Source organism: Meleagris gallopavo, chromosome 2, assembly GCF_000146605.3.
Source record: "Meleagris gallopavo isolate NT-WF06-2002-E0010 breed Aviagen turkey brand Nicholas breeding stock chromosome 2, Turkey_5.1, whole genome shotgun sequence".
Classification (NCBI taxonomy): Eukaryota; Metazoa; Chordata; class Aves; order Galliformes; family Phasianidae; genus Meleagris; species Meleagris gallopavo.
This window is the reverse complement of record NC_015012.2, coordinates 80425319-80441555: the sequence shown is the minus strand read 5'-3', so window position 1 is coordinate 80441555 and position 16237 is coordinate 80425319. Positions and strand designations below refer to the sequence as shown.

The window sequence follows — 16237 nt, the reverse complement described above, 5'->3', positions numbered from 1 at the left end:
GAAGGGTAATGGATTATGGTAATAGGACAAGGGGGAATGGTTTTAAACTAAGGCAGGAGAGGTTTAGGTTAGACATTAGGAAGAAAATTTCCACGCAGTCAGTGGTGACACACTGGAACAGGAGGTTGTGGATGCCCCATTCCTGGAGACATTCAAGGCCAGGCTGGATGTGGTTCTGGGAAGCCTGATCTGGTGGTTGGTGAGCCTGCACATAGCAGGGGGTTGAAACTAGATGGTCGCTGTGGGTCCTCAACCCAGGCCATTCTATGATTCTGTGAAAAGTAAGAGCTACTTTGATCACAGGTAAGGTTAGAAAAATCTTTCAAGCATTATTTACCTTCCATACAAAATCCAAGACAGTGGCACTGCTAGTGATTTACAAACAAGTCTCGGTAATAATCCTGAGTACCTTTGCTCTTATGGGTGTTAAATTAGACCACAAGTAATACTGGAACATAACTTGGTGGTCTAATTACTTAATTATGTCACTTTAACAGTGATACACTTTTATTATTTACAGAAGAGGTCATAAAACTGTTTTCAGATGTTTAACTTTCAATTATTCTAATTCTAGCAGTAAGTAATATAGCAAAATAGCTTTTAGAGATCTTCTCGGAGTGTATTTTTTGTGCTTACAATGTTCCTTGAGTAACATTTTAGTAATTCTTTTTTAGGCTGAACATCCTCTGCCATATGAACATCTCTTAAATCACAAACTGTAGTAAAACTCTGTTGAAAATTAAATAAATGGAGAATTGGTAGTTCCTAATTAACCAGTAAGAAAAGTTTATGAGAGGCAGATTGAATAAATATCAAAGCTTCTGAGTTATATTATCTTTCGTAAATTGGCTTTTCTCCAATTAGTGTATGCTTTCAGAAGCTGGAGAAGAAGATGAAAGGATCTGCTTTTGATAAAATACATGACTATGGCAGTGCTTGAATAATTTTATGGGAACTTGCTGCCTAAGGCATATGTTTTACTGTCTGATAGTAAATGCATAAGGAAAGACCATCTGTTTTTTTCAGCTTGAACAAATATATGATCCAGATTGAACCTCTAGAGGCTGAATATAATCACTTTGTGTTTTATTTTGGACTGCTCCATACCTACAGCAGCATCTTCTTGTATTGCACGTATCAAGGCACACAGTTCAAATGTTGTCATTCAAAAATTATTTTTCTTTGGTTAAAGGGATGTGGGATGCCTATGCAGGGCTTATACAAACCTCTGCCCTTCATTCATCTCTGGAAAAACAGTTTCTGATACACTTTGACCACTAGGCCTTCAGACCTTCAAGTTTTGTTTTCACTGGACAGATCCTTCTTGAGGTCTTGCCAGGTAAAAAGTGTTGCTGTGTTCTCCATGTCTTCAACTCTTGCTATGGAAAATGGAGACGCTTTCCTTCCATGGGTTGACTAAACAGACTAAATTAGAAAGCTTGAAAGTGGTTTCCAACTATTGATTTACTTTGAAGGAAGGAAAGCAGGTCAGCAGTAAATATACTACAGAAAATATTCCAGAACACTTGATTTTTTCCTCTTTTTGCTAGTGTTGTGTTTTACAGCACCTGAACTTTTAGTTTGGCAAAGCTAACAGGACTGGGTTTCTCTCCTCCTCTAAAGTGCTTACAGTCTCATTTTAGACATAAAACGCTGAATTGAAGGGAAAAAAGGAAAAAAGTGTCCAGCGTTGAAGGGAGGAATGAAGGATAGAGGGGCAAGATTTGAGTGAGATTTGAGTGGATAAATGCAGAGATTTCTTTAATAATAATTAATAACAGTGGTTCATTTCTTGTAGAGCTTCTGGGAAAAAAAAAATGAATACAAAAGGTTATGAGAAAAAATATCTTTCCAAGACTATCCTTACATATTACTCAGGGGATTGTTTCTGCTTTTTGTGGATAATCGGCAGACCTGCATCTACCAGGTGCTAATCTAAACTGTGCACCTGGCTTTCCTGACTATTTACTTTTGTTTTGATTAATACGCTGCTTAACTGTTCTGGTTCCCTCTCTTGACTCGCTTTTCTGCCATGTCATGAATTTACATTTTGCCGACACTGATCTTGTAAACCACAGTGCTGAGGAACTGTGGCAGTTCATCACACGTGCTGGGTTTGTGGAGCGTGGTTTTGTGACTGCAGGACTGGACTGGGACTTAAAAGGTTCAGGTCCACCCCACAGTTCTACTGAAGAATTCTACACGGCCTCAGGAGAGTCCCCTTACCTTTTCTGTGCTGTGGTCTCCAGCTGTGATATGGAAACAACAAACTTTCTTCTTTTCCTACAGCGTCTGTTTTCCATAATTCTGCTACATAAGATTTCTTCCAAGTGAAAACTTGTATTATGTGCTTGGACAAGACCCAGTGCAATGGGGCCTCAGATTTAGTTGGTATTACTGGAATACAGCTAAACAAGAGCAATTTTTAATACGTAAGGGCAAAGAATACAAGAAAATAAAATTTTAACTGATTCAGAACTGAAGAAAGCCAGCAAAAGGAAATGACAGTATTTACTGTAAATTCTTAGTCACTTCTTAATTTTATTTTGCCCTCCATGCAGGCTTTAACTAGGAGAAACCGCATTTATGACTGTGCCAGTAGGATGTAATTATAGGGGGCTTGTATGTGAAGACTGCAGTAGCTAAAACTACCAGCAGTGTTCAGGGGGATTTTCCTTTAAAACAAAAAGTGGGGGAAAGGGAAGCAAAGTTGCTCAGGAGTTGAATTTTTACCACCTGGACCAGTCTTTCATGAAATCTTTAAGCATAAATCTGATGATCTCTTTATTTAAACTGGAACATAGATTTATCAACGGTATGTGACCATTATTACCCGCCTGCATATCTTGATACCACTGTTTTATTTACAGCTTTTGATAGAGCTTATCCATGAGATCCTATCAGGTTTGATTTTCAGAGTGAAATTTCATCCCAGCAGTTAAGTTATGTGCTATTAGATATGCCACCAATGTATTATTACACTGCACATCAGATTTTCTAATAGAAATTCCAAAGAAAAACAGTTAATGATTTTGTTTGTTGTACTGGATGTATTAAGGTGCTCCTGCCATATTGGAAGATCGGTGTGTTATAAGGGGAAGGACAGTTTTAGCTCCTGAAGAACATGTGGGCAGATGCAATAATAATGATATTTGTAGCCAGTAATTTGAATGAAAGAATAATTTAGGTTTGAAAAGGCCTTTCAGGCAGTATAGTCCATGCTCCTTCTCACAGCAGGTAATTTCCAAGTCGGAGGGAGGCTTTTTCTAACTCCATTCTGAAAATCTCCAGGGGCACAGATTGCTGACCAACTTTTTCAGTGCTGCACCTCCTCATTGTGACTTTTTTTTTCCTTATAACTAATCACAGTTTTTCTTCATGCAAATGATGTTCTCTCTGCGTTCCCTATAACCAGAAATAAATAGTTGAGGCTGAGACCTGCTGTTGTCCCCTCCTTCTTCAGACTGGGCAAACCCAGCTCCGCTCAGCCTGTGTGTCTCCTGCAGCCCCTGCTGACCATGCTACTGAGTGAGCTTGGCACTAGAAATACCCCACATGCCCCAGTGCTTTTCTGAAAGCTGCTGTGTCTTCAGAATGATTGTGTGGATCAGTGGAAACGCATCCCATTGAAGAGTATGTGCCCCATCTGTATCAAACAGTAGTTTTTGTGCTTTGTCCCTCAAAGAGATTTCATCCCTTTTGTATCAGGAAGGAGCCGTTCTCTTTCTTGCAGGTGTCCGCCTGCATTAATATTGGGTTAGAGTAAGAGTCTAGCAAGAGTCCCAGCAATTCAGATGGAATTGGCCTGCTATTTTTGATTGATTGATTACTGAGCATAACTGACAACTATCAGTTATCTGACTCTACAGAACTTGCAGTTACTTGCAAAAAACAGTACAAGTGCTAGAGCGTGCAATGTAGAATATGTACCACTGTGCACAACAGATGATTAGTCAGTGAATGTGCTGCTTAGTCAGTCCATAGTAATGGGGGTGAAGTGAAGTTCTCTTCTGATCCATTCCATAGACAACATTTTTTCACCACCACAGTGGCATTGTTATTGCAAAGCAGCCCTATAGGAAAAGGTATTCTATATCACCCATGGTATGGGCCTCGGGGTAATACCAGTTCTTCAGACCCATGTCCATGAACACTGTGTGCTATAAGTATGCTCTCTGCTGTGAGGAACAGGCACAGGATTCAGAAGAAATTGTGCAGTGATACTGAGTATTTGCACTTTCCTTACATAGAGATTTGGCAGTATGTCGGTACTTTGTTTCGTCTGCATGTGTTTGTCAGTACCATAAAACATGCAAGCTCATGCAAGCTGAAAATTGCAGTCATGTTTTCCCAGTTGTGACTGCATGACTTGTGTAAGACCCTCTTGATTCACTCCTACATTTTAACTCCTTCCATTGATACTGAGTTTGTTCCTAGAATGGAGGCTAGTCTCTTAGGGCAGCGGTACCGCAGCCCAGCTGCCTTTGAGCTTCTGCTTATTAAGGTCTCTTGCTCAGAAGGAAGTTGATTAGTATGGGAAAAGTCATAACAGTTAGATGCAATATGTACGTTAGGGCTTTGATAACCTCATACAGCCCACATCTGTGGTTTACAGTGGGAGAAACGATCCTTCGGACTGGGTAAAGGTCTCTCCTGTTGGCACTCTTTCTTTTGAGCCACTAAGAGTGGCTGTACTGGATAAATGTACGGGACTGACATGTCAAAAGTAGCATCTGTGTATGTTGGGCCATCTCACCAAGATCTTCATACATATGAGGCTTTTTTTCATTAATTCGTCAGTGCTGCACAGAAGTCTGTAGAATTATGAGGAGGCTATTTAAATGTCTTTAGTTGACCAACTAGTAATTGAATTCATTTCTGTTAATGAGAACTGTTAATTCATAGTCTTCTATTAATGTTGGTGGAGAAGAATATAGATACTGGATTAGGGTTCTGAAAAATATTAATTGCTAATATTCTTTCTTTTTCAGTTTTCTCCTTGTGTTTGGTTGCTTGATTTTGTCCGTGTTTTCCACTATTCCTGAACACACAAAACTTGCCTCTGGTTGTCTCTTCATTTTGGTAAGTGAAACTTCTAAATACAAGACATCTTTAGAAATACGATTATATACGCTCACATTCTCTCCTTCACCGTGGAATTCCTGAATGCTTTAAGAAACCATACTTTTCATCAGAATGATGACATAATAATAAAATAGAAGATTCCACCATCTTTTTCTTTAAAAACCAAGTCAGACTGTATGTAAGTGTTGTATTACATCTTCTTTACTTGAGGACTGCTTTGTTTTATTACTGTTACTTTTTCTATTGCAGTTTGGTATTGACTGAGCAGAAACAATCTTTCATACTTCATAAAGTCTGTACATATTAAAAGGCACTGAAAATAGGAAATTGTTTTATCTTAGATACCAATTTCTGGTAGGTGTTGATAGATAATGACATTTTAGTGGCAGTTGCAACAGCAGGATGTGGTACCTTCATTATTTTTTCATATTATGTGATTTCGTATTCTAATTCTCCCTTTTTCCCTGAGCTACATATAAATGGCTTGAATCCCTAAAACCGCTTAGCATTTTCCATGTGTTGTATAGATGCTTTATTAATCTGCTTCTTGATGGGCTGTTTAGTTTTGCAAGTGATGGCCTCAGGATAAGTGATAGTGGTCATTAAAATATCATTGTATTCCTGGAGTTACTATGGTTATTTCAGTTCCATGCATACAGAAGACTGTGACTTGTTAGTTAATGCCTGAGGTGAAGTAACTGTTGACAAATGCCAGCATATCAATTGTCATCGCTGTATATAATCTGAAAACACTGGTCTTTAGAACAGCTTCCCAATTAATTATAACATAAGCAGTCTGATAAACGTAATTGCAGTGTGTGGTATGCCTCCAGAGCACAATGTACTACCACATCAGTATATCTGAATGAAATGACTGTAGTTGGCTAGGTGCAGAAGTGTGGCGTTCTGCTCCATCTGATCATACTGCTTCTTAGCAGAGCTCATTAGGGAGAACCATGCTTAATGTGGCATTCTACTTCCCAGCCATGTTATCCCTGTTTCTCGATAAAATATCAGGTGGCATTAAACCAGCTGAAAGTGATGGGATTTAATTCTTTACTAATATCTACTTCCATTTCTTGCACAGTTGAGCAACACTTTGCAAATGGAAGTTTGTTTGAATGCTCTGTAACGGTGTTATTGCAATTATTACACCAATTGCAAAGATTTTCTGGTACATAAAACAGGAAAAATTGTTTTGTCTGAAAACACCCAATTTCTGATAGAAAGTAATTTTATGACAGGTAATTTGTTTCCCTCTATACTTATGCAAATTGCTTGCAGAAAAGCCATTTGTTCTGACATAAAATATGCATTTCCCATGAGTCACATACTTGTTGGTTGTGCTGGTATGCTTACTGCCAGTTTCTCAGCTGGCTGATACGCATGTTCTTGTGGTTTGCTGTGTTTTTTTGTGGATTGCCTGGGAGTTTGACCGTGGAAGAGTTCTTTGAAGCTCTGGGTTTGCTCCCATGGACAGGTTGAGGAATGTGAGCTCCGTTAGCCCATATCCCAGTCCTTGCAGAGTCCTTGTAGCAGTGCCCATTAGCAGATAGGACTTGAGAAGGGAAACTCTGTGAGGCTTCCTGCTTCCATGGTCTCAAAGATGAGCTTTGCTCATCTCAGCAATTCTGACTTAATGTTTTCTGCCATCCTTCCAACACAGAAATGACTGAAAGGAGGAAGAGCATGGATAGTTAATACTTGAAGCATCAAAGCTTTAGTAGCTTGGTCCAGCATTTCTGTGCTGTAGCCTCATGTGTTCAACAAACCCTTGGCAGGAATAAATCTAGTGACGACAAATTTTATTGCTCCTGCTGTGGGTCTCTAATGGAGAAAAATATAAACACAGCAAAGTATGAAATTCCAGAAGCAGGCTAAAACTTACTGGTTTATTCCAGTTTATTGGTATGTGATTTGCTCCTTCTCGGCATACTGAATCATTAACTGATATTAGTAATGTTATCAAAGCAAGTTATTGCAAACACAAAATAAGAAAATAATGCAATTTTGCCTTAACTCAGAAAGAATTGCTTTGGCTGTGCCAACAAATAATTAGTCACTAGAGTTTCCACAACCTTTTACTTATGGTGATTCACACAATTCCTACAAGTGTGTTGTTTAGTACAGACAGTTGTATTAACTGTCAGAGATCTGTTTTAATACCATTTTGCTTTGTGCTCGAGATGGAAGATGGGTGTTTATTTTCTAATGAAGTACAGTACAACAATCTGTAAAGCTGCCTGCTGGGTTTCTGTGAACTGTTTGCTTCACAGATTTATTCCAGATGGTACCCCCTAGAGCCATGTTAATTGGCTAAAAAGTTAATGTAATGTTTCTTCAACTTAATACCTGAGCTGCTGCCTGCACCAGCTCCTGTGACTTTTGACATATTGCAGCTATTAGCAATTACATGGGAAGGTTAAAAGGGAAGTATAAATGAGGTAAGCAAACCTTTTTCTCCTTCCCACAAAGGCCAGAGGAGCCAAGAAGATTCTGCAGTCAGTCATTCCATGTATCTATCTATCTGTCTGTCTCCTGAGCTTCATCTTACAGGGGAGCAGAGAACACAGCCGCGAATCACTGCATCTTAAATGCTCTCTCAGAAAAAATACAACAGAGTTCAATAGGTCTGCAATAGTTCTAAGTAAATAATTGTTTAGGAAAGAAGTATTAGCTGAGGGATTCTGAGGGTCAGCAGTGGTTAATGGGCTTATCTGGACTGCAGAAAATCGCAAGCCCTGCTCCCTGGACCAGCACAAAGCTGCCACACCGCATCAGGCTGCACCCAGCCAGGGCTTCATTTCTAGCATCTGAACAAGCGCTGCTGGATTCCTAGGCACCCTCTGCTTATCAGGGAGCCTGTCAGGGGAAATGCACTCAATATTTGAGTTTTATGTTTAAAATGAAAGTCCTTCCGATATATGAGTATATGAACTGTTACTACATCAGTAATGAATTTGGTTAGGTTTGCTTTCAAGAATAATAAGCCTAACCAGATGGAGAGCATCTCCTTGTACCTACAATTGTAATTATGCTTTAGCCTCATCTGCGCACATAACTTTTGATGTTCAAACTGCAGTAGTGATATATCCCAGACAGACAGTAGAAGAAAATCTACTTCAACATCAAAAAAAAGCCACAAGCAGCTGAAGAATCCAACTAACACAGCAAGAAATTAATCTTTGGCGTATTGCTGATCTCCTGCAAGTACATTTCCTGGCACTTTATCAAATGGTAAACACGAGGGAAGTAAAACTTAGGCTGGGAAGGCAAAATCAAATCTTTTGGGGAAGGCAGCCAAGAAGAAAAATAACTGGAATCAGAGGGCATTCACTCTCATGACCAAACTTTCTGTATTTTAAGATCACTTTCAGCTAAAGCTATGCAAATAGCTTGTTCACTTCTATTTGTTTGCTGTCTGTTCAAGAAAATATGAGATGACCCATAGAGAGTTGACAAATCAGAAGTCCAGAAAGTCTTGTATCAGATTAGGTTTTTCATTTGACCTGGCATTTACACATTTCTTCTTTGAGTGTTTTAGAACTTCTGGCTTAAAGTAAAAAGCTGTAGAAAAGCAATATCATTTTCATTTGAAGTGGCAAAGGATTCAATTTTTTCCATAAGTTTCATTTTTAATCAAGACAGAGGAATCATAAAACTAGTGAATTTCTGTAGAATTGGTTTCATCAAATCTGTTTTGTCTTTTTCTTTGAAAAGAACTGGGATGGAAAACTACAAAAATTATAGTTCTACAAAATAAGGGCATCTGAAAATGTACTCTGGGAACATGTTCTTCTATCAATAATAACTCCCAGAAACATAAAAGCAGACAGTGTACAGTAGGTGAAGCTAGCTTCTGTGCTTACTGTGGTCACTTACATGGATCCAAAAGGAGAGTCTAGTAAGTGCTTCTAGCAATTAAGCTCTTCCTAAAATTTTTCTCTTCTAATATTTCCCCATAAATGAAATGTAGAAAGAGGGTGATTAAAAAACATAGCATGTAGCTGCTCTGCAGCAGGCAAGTGCGTCTTCAATTATCTTTGGTCTAGAAGAGTGAATCCATCCCCTGGAATGTAATCATATAAACAATAGCTACAAAATTTTAAGAGTAGGCAGAACAGATTTTTAAAAATGGTGGATAGTGTTCTATTCACATCATTTGGATCAGTTGTCCCACAACTGGAATCATCTTGTGACAGTGGAACAAAGACCATGAGACATGAAGAGAGAACAGAAGAGATGATAGTGTTAGCATTCCAAACCAACCTTTAAAACTCATATACACACACTGTAGGTAAGGTAAGAAAGTAAAATAAAAATGATTTCATAACAAAGAAACACATCACATAGAAACTATGAAGGTATCTGAAAAATCTGTTGTCAGCAGTGCTTAGGGTACACTGTAGATTTCTTATATATTGATATTCCTATGTAAGTGTCACTTAGCTTATCCTGTCCATTACATTATATAGCCACGTGCATAAAGTCAGTAGAAAAGATACTGGTAGTAATAACAATCACTTTCTGACTCCTTTTGTTTCCTAGCACAGAGGACTAACATTGCTTCAAAGGCAAAGAATGCGTTCCTAAGAAAGAACTGCCATTATTGCAGAAAGGGCCTTCTAGCCAACCGTTCAAGGAGACACTTTCCCTAGGAGAATGCTCACAACTTAAGGATATGGAGATTAAGAGTGGAAAATGGGGAAGGATTAGAAGTTACTGATGAGGTGTCATGTTTCAGATTAACAGGAGTATAATTCTTCGAGGAGAGAGAAGCACATCTCATTTTAAACGGATCAACACAATTGTGCTAAAGAACCAAACCAACTGTCTAAGATTCCCTTTAAGGACAACCAAGCATCATTCCTTGCACAACCACTCTTTCATGGCATGTCTTCCTCCTATTTTTATCATTTAAGTGATAAGGTAGTATGACAGATTACTTATAAGTGTATAAGTGTACTTATAAGTGTACTTATAAGTGTAGCATTTTGCATAGATGCAAATTTGCAATAGTTTATGCTCTATTCTACAGTATTGAATAGGAGTTTGATAAGGATCTGAACTTGTTATATGGATAGTGAGAACTATGTTGTTAAAACAGGCAAAAAACAGGTACTGCAGACTGTAACAGTAAAAATGGATCGATAGCTAAATGTCTAAATTCAAACTTAGAATTCAAAAATTCGGACCTGACCCTTGGTAGGGAAATATCAGCTTGCCAAATTGAAATGCAGAACATATCTCTAGAGGAAAATCAAAGTACGGGATCAGAAATAATGCTGAAGGAAAAAAAATCTACAAAACATTATATTATCAAAGGAAAAAAAATGCTGAAAAAATGCTAATATCACATCAGTGATATCAAAGGTGTTTGGAAACCTAGAAGTAACCCCATCATCTGAGCAACTTGCAGAAACAACTCAGCCCCTTCAGCACAAATGAGACAAAGCATGCAAACACATGTTGCTGCAGTCAAAATGTGAAGTTTCCTCAAATGAGAGGAGAAATCGGATCACAAGATTCAGTTTAAGGACTTCACAATCTGTGGTACAAAATACAGACAGATATAAAAAAATTCTGTAAGGATCAGATGCAGATACATGTAACAGGAGCATTAAAAATTTTTAAGTGTAGATGGTGGCAAATGCTGACAGACATACAGGAACTAAGTCCAATCCTCAGGACTCTGAACTGGGGGTGAGTTACAATAATGAATTAGCAAAGTAAGCATTGGTTGCTTTGAATTTAGAGGCTTTCATAGAATGCCTAAGGAAAGGATATATGTCAGGGACAGGATAATAATTCTGGTATCAAATCTGAACCTGACAGGAATTGGTTGATTACAACAAATGTAGATATGATCACAGGAAATGAATGTCTCACAAAGATATATGTATATGTTTTTGAGAGGATGTGGAAGGATTTTGCTCTTCTCTTTTTCCAGAAGACCAAAATTCCATGAACTTTGAAAAACAGAGAATAGGAAAAGCTGAAAATCACTCCACGAATGGCAGTTGTAAAACGCAAAATGTGATATACTAGATTTAAAAGCTTAATTATTGGAGTCAAAAGAGGGGAGCAAGTCAACTTTTTCACTGAGTCTAGAGAACTGAATAAAAATATTGTAAATGAGGACTCGCACAAGTAATAGAACTGCTTACTTGGCAGATGTGAATGACTTCAGTAAAGACCTGAGCATAAGCAGCATTTTGAGAGCTTGAGTGAAGTACCTTCCCAGTCCAATTTGCCAAAATTTACCAGTTTTTAGATAACACATTCTTGAAATTGCTTTCTGAGTGTATTTGGTACTGGAAACATTTCCAGCTACATCATCCTAGATGCCCAGAGGTCTCCCAGTAATCAAAGCATACATTGATATGCTCCTACGAAAGCTCTGTTGATGAGCTAAGGGAAACTTCAAGAAGAAATAAATAAGAATGCAATAAACATCATTTGCTGAATCTCTAGGTTTTATCAAGTCCAAACATGCTAAGACTAAAGAATAAAAGAAGAAATATCCCACTCCCCTCCACTTTTCAGATGTTACCAGTTAATTCACATACATGTGTTCAGTCATAACAACTAGCTTAAGCCCTTTGCCTCAATACAAAATTAGCGTGGATGCCAGAGCATAAAAGGATTCGAGGTCTGTGATTGCTCTGGCACCTTTCTACATTTCTTCTGGACAGAGCTAAAGATATCAAATTCTTCACAAACATTTCAGCAGGGAGATCTGGGATCTGTGTTGATACAGAGATGTGCTTGAACGTCTGCCTGTAGCATGGGACATGAGAAACATGACAGCAGCAGAAAAAAATGCGTAAAGAAATCACAGAGGAAATGGAAAGGCCTGGGTACAGCTGTACAGCACTTCATTGTTTTGACCATGCAGATAATTTTGTAATTAAAATGAGACCATTCACTGCTCATCTCTTGCTAATGAGGAAGAAAACGTAAACAAGCATAAGGTAGGATACAAAGATGATGGGAAAGTAGAGGATTTTTCTATAGTGTGAGTTTTATTGTGTTGTCTCCATTTAGGAATTATCTCAGAAGTGTAGTTGCACCTGGCATAAACAAATACCTGGAGCAAAACAGTGAGTGTAAATCTGAGGTATGGGAAGGCACAATATTTAAGGATGATGTTGTGTCTGGGCTAGAGCAGGATGGACAGTGAAATCAACATTTGCTATTGCAGTTTTCCTTATCTGAAAAAGGGTTTTCAGTAGTTGCCAGAGTCTTTCTGGAAGAAACACATCCACCAAAAGCCAAAAGGAGCTTTGGGATAAGTTTGCTGATGCGTGCACTTAGATGGTAAGCATGGTAACCTGCAGATGCTGTGTGAAGGGAAATTACTTTGGTAGTGGATCTTGGTGCTTCAAGGGCATTTGTTTCTGTGGCATCCCAAGCTGTCCTGGGGTTTCTGTCCTTCCCCTGTGGATGTGAAGGAAGATTAGCACAGTTTCAGTGCTAGAGATTTGGTCTGGTAGTGTAAGCACTCTCTAAGTAATCAAATGGCTGCTACTTTATTCCAGTGTACATTTTTGCTGCCTGAGTTAAAGCTGTTTTTGCTTGACACAGAAATTCTGGGCTTTTTTTTCTGTTGTAAATGAATAAGGAAACACGACTGATAGGTGCCATTTCAGGTAATAAACAAAAAGCTAAAAGGGAATTGGATAGCAGAAGTCCTATATAATGTGCAGCTGATTAAAATTAAGCATACACTCAGATTTTAATATTATATCAATAGACTTGTAGCTGCATATTAAATTAAAAGGCACAGAATTGATTTCTTAATAATGCTCCATTAACATATAATCAGCATGGAAAATCTTAATCATAATTTGGAAAACCAGTGTTGTAAAAGTATCACATTAATTATAAAACTGATAACAGACAAAAAAAAAAAGTGCATACATTTAATTTCATACTTATTGGGTATTGCTGGGAGCTGCACTGCAACCTCTGGTTGTGATTTATATGCCAGACTAAGGGTCTGCTCTGGGTTATGTTTTCAGATTTATGGCTGCCTCTTCCACTGCTAAACTGCAGTTGGAGAGAATTAAAACATTTGTTACTGAAGTGTATCTACATGCGTGTAAATACACTTGTTAGTTCAAAGATCATCCCTTCTAATGCTGAATTAAGAATAATAATAATAATAGATTAATAGAATGGTTTATGTTGAAAGGGACCTTCTAGTTCCAATGATTTGGTTCAAATTACACCATTATTTTGAACAGTAACATGTGCATATATTCTTATCTGCTGATTTTAATCTGGAAAGTGGCCAGAGTAACAGGAGCATCCTGGGTCCTACAACAGCTTCTGCAGCACAGCTGTTTACAGCTCAAAACTTTCTCAGGTTTCACTGAAATGGAGTAGCACTGCACTGCCATCACCTCCCAACAGTGCCTGTTAACGACAAGAGCCCAACTTGGGTGCTCAGTACTACTTTGAATCAGTTAAAAGTTTTTTTGCTTGAAAGAAGGGCGCAGAAGCTGAGGTGTTCTTGCTTTAATTGAATGAGAACACATTGTCATCTTTTTTGAGTATGTATACTAAAGCATTGCTATTTGAATACTATCAACTATTCATCCTGTGTCACCATAAAGAAATTTCAGCAGCTGGTGACATTCTTAAAACAGTCATCAACAAATGATAGGATGTGAAAATGTTTACTCTTCCTCTTTTCCCACTGATTTGGTGACACCTGATGTCCCTGTTGATGTGTATTTAGGGAAGTGGGAACAGCAGCTCATTAGCTGCTATCGGATGACTTTATTCCTCCTGTTCTTCTTCTTGTGTTGATTGAGAAGCTGCTGATTTACACCCGATGAGTATCTGCAGTGCAGCTAAACTACAGAGATATTGTCTTCAGTATGGAAGCACTTGTAGCCTGATTAAAGCTTATTTCAGGGTATTAATTTAATATGTTCAAGTACATGTCCTAGGCTCCTGATAGTGTCATTTATAGATCCTTTTCTCTGGTGACCTCAAGGCAGGCAGTCTGCAGCTCCATTATTCTATTTCAGCGGTCTTTGGAATACATAATATCCCAATTTCCATACAAGAATTAAAATAACAGCAGAGCTATTGTCTTATGCATGGATGCCTTATATCCAAACCTGATTTATTTATATGTTTCAAAATAACGGGATCTTGCTATAAGAACTGCTCAGAGTGCTCAATTTTGGTCATTTTCTCATCACAGAAATGGCTCTAACTGCATGAAATGATGGTCTGTAGCCCAGACACCTGATTTCAGCAGCAGGAGTGCATCAAATTATTTTAAGTTTTAATAAACAGTTACGTTAATGAACAAGAAAGCTATGATAAAAATCTTTTTTTGTTTTGTTTTGCTTTTAATGTTACACTGAGGAAAATACTTATCATAAAAAACAATCTGAGAAGGATAGTAGAAATGTAGACAATTTCAACAAATTGTCTTTGGTACTCTAATTAGATGGGCAAAATATAAGAAAATCAAAAGCACACACTATAGCTGCCTTGCATGAAGGTCCTGCAGGACCTTTTGCTAATAGAAACTTTGCTCTGGATGACCTCTTATTTTCCTTCCATTTCATAACTCTCATTGTTCCAGTGGCAAAGCAACCAAGGCACATGCAGATGTAAAAAAACCTCATGGACACACTGGCATTTCCATTCCTTTTGTCAAAAACAACTGAATATTTTAAGCCCAAGTGTTTCAGCCTTGCTTCTTGCATATGCATAGCTCTCCATGACAAGAGAAGCTGTGCATGTAGAAACATTTCAGAATGAGATCAGTCTGGTTGAACTGTGCTCTGAGTAGAAAAAAACTTTCCTCTTTCTGAAGTACCAGTGGATCTGCCGTGCTGGTTTTAGAGGGAGACGAGCTGTGAGTGTAAATCAGCCAGGAAAGTTACAGCTGAGATCACTGTGGAGCGAGGACAAATGCATTTTGGACTGGAAAGGATGACAATAGATTTGACAAGGAAGAAACAGTGAAGGCCAGGAGATCCTTGCTGGAGGGTTAGGCTGTTAACCTGCACATCAATTCAAATTCAGCCATGCTAAATTTGGAATGAAGCCAGATTTATCATCCATGGAAGATTTTTTCCCATTCCAATGTAAAAGTTGTTATTATATATCTCTTAACCAAAATTAATGATGTTCCACCATATTCACAGGAGAAAGATAGTTCAAATTGTCTTTTCTAGAGCAAGCCTGCAAGTTGTATGAGTTCTAATGATTTATTCCATCACATGCCTTTTTAATTACTCTCTGATTTTATGTTTCAATTCCTAAGAAACTAAAAACAAGTTATTTAAAAGCCTAGATTTATGATTAGAAGTCATTCTTCTGTTGTTTTTTCTTTTTTAAAGAAAGGTCTTTTTTGGGATGCATCCTTCCAATTTTTGTCCATCACAAACCAGAAAACTCCTGACAGTACAGCTGCTATAGGAAAAACTAATGTTATTCCCTGGCGTGAGTTAACCTTGTCAGAGATTTGTCTTTACATTGTGATTGATTTGCACTGATTACTGAAACATTACTTGTTTTTCAGTCGTGTGGGACTCTCTCTTTCTGGTTTCAACCTGAACCAATCCAAAACTGACCCATAAAAGTGCTTTGAAGAGTTTCTGTTTGAATGTGTTCACATTTTCTGGGAAATCTTTTTTCCTGCATTTATGATGATGGTTTCCTTTTAAATTCAATTTTCTTCAAAGAAGTAGGGGTGGCTGGGATATAAAGATCATTTTGAAATATTACTATTTCAGAATGTGCAAAAATAAGTGCAAAATCCCATCTCCATCTTATTCAATGACTTTTCTGTTATTCAGTCTTATACTGTACTTTAAAACCTCCAGAAATTTAGTATGTGTAAGAAAGCCTGATGCAGGATTTTTTAAATCATCTTTCCAGCGCACAGAGCCACGTATAATATACTTGAGCTCACTTACTGTAACTACAGCTGCTGTTTATAATGTTTCCTTAACTAACAGAAAGTTTAATTTTGAGAGTGTATCACTGTGCATAAGTTTGTAATGTTGCTAGAAATTGTAACCATTTTTCCCATGGAACAAATATGTCTCTTCCACACTGCTTTTCTAAGAAGAATCTCATCTTTTACCCTCCACCTAAAAAAAAAAGAAAAAAAAAA

General features: G+C 37.9%; 1 protein-coding gene across 1 annotated transcript in view; it reads left to right on the top strand.

Annotated features, from left to right (window-relative positions):
- Positions 1 to 232: 232 nt before the first annotated feature.
- Positions 233 to 16237, top strand: part of KCNQ5 (potassium voltage-gated channel subfamily Q member 5) — an 87141-nt gene continuing 71136 nt past the window's right edge. The window contains exons 1-2 of the mRNA XM_031552243.1: positions 233 to 303; positions 4992 to 5082. Of these exons, the coding sequence (XP_031408103.1) occupies positions 233 to 303; positions 4992 to 5082 (162 nt within the window). The remainder of the gene's footprint in view (positions 304 to 4991; positions 5083 to 16237) is intronic.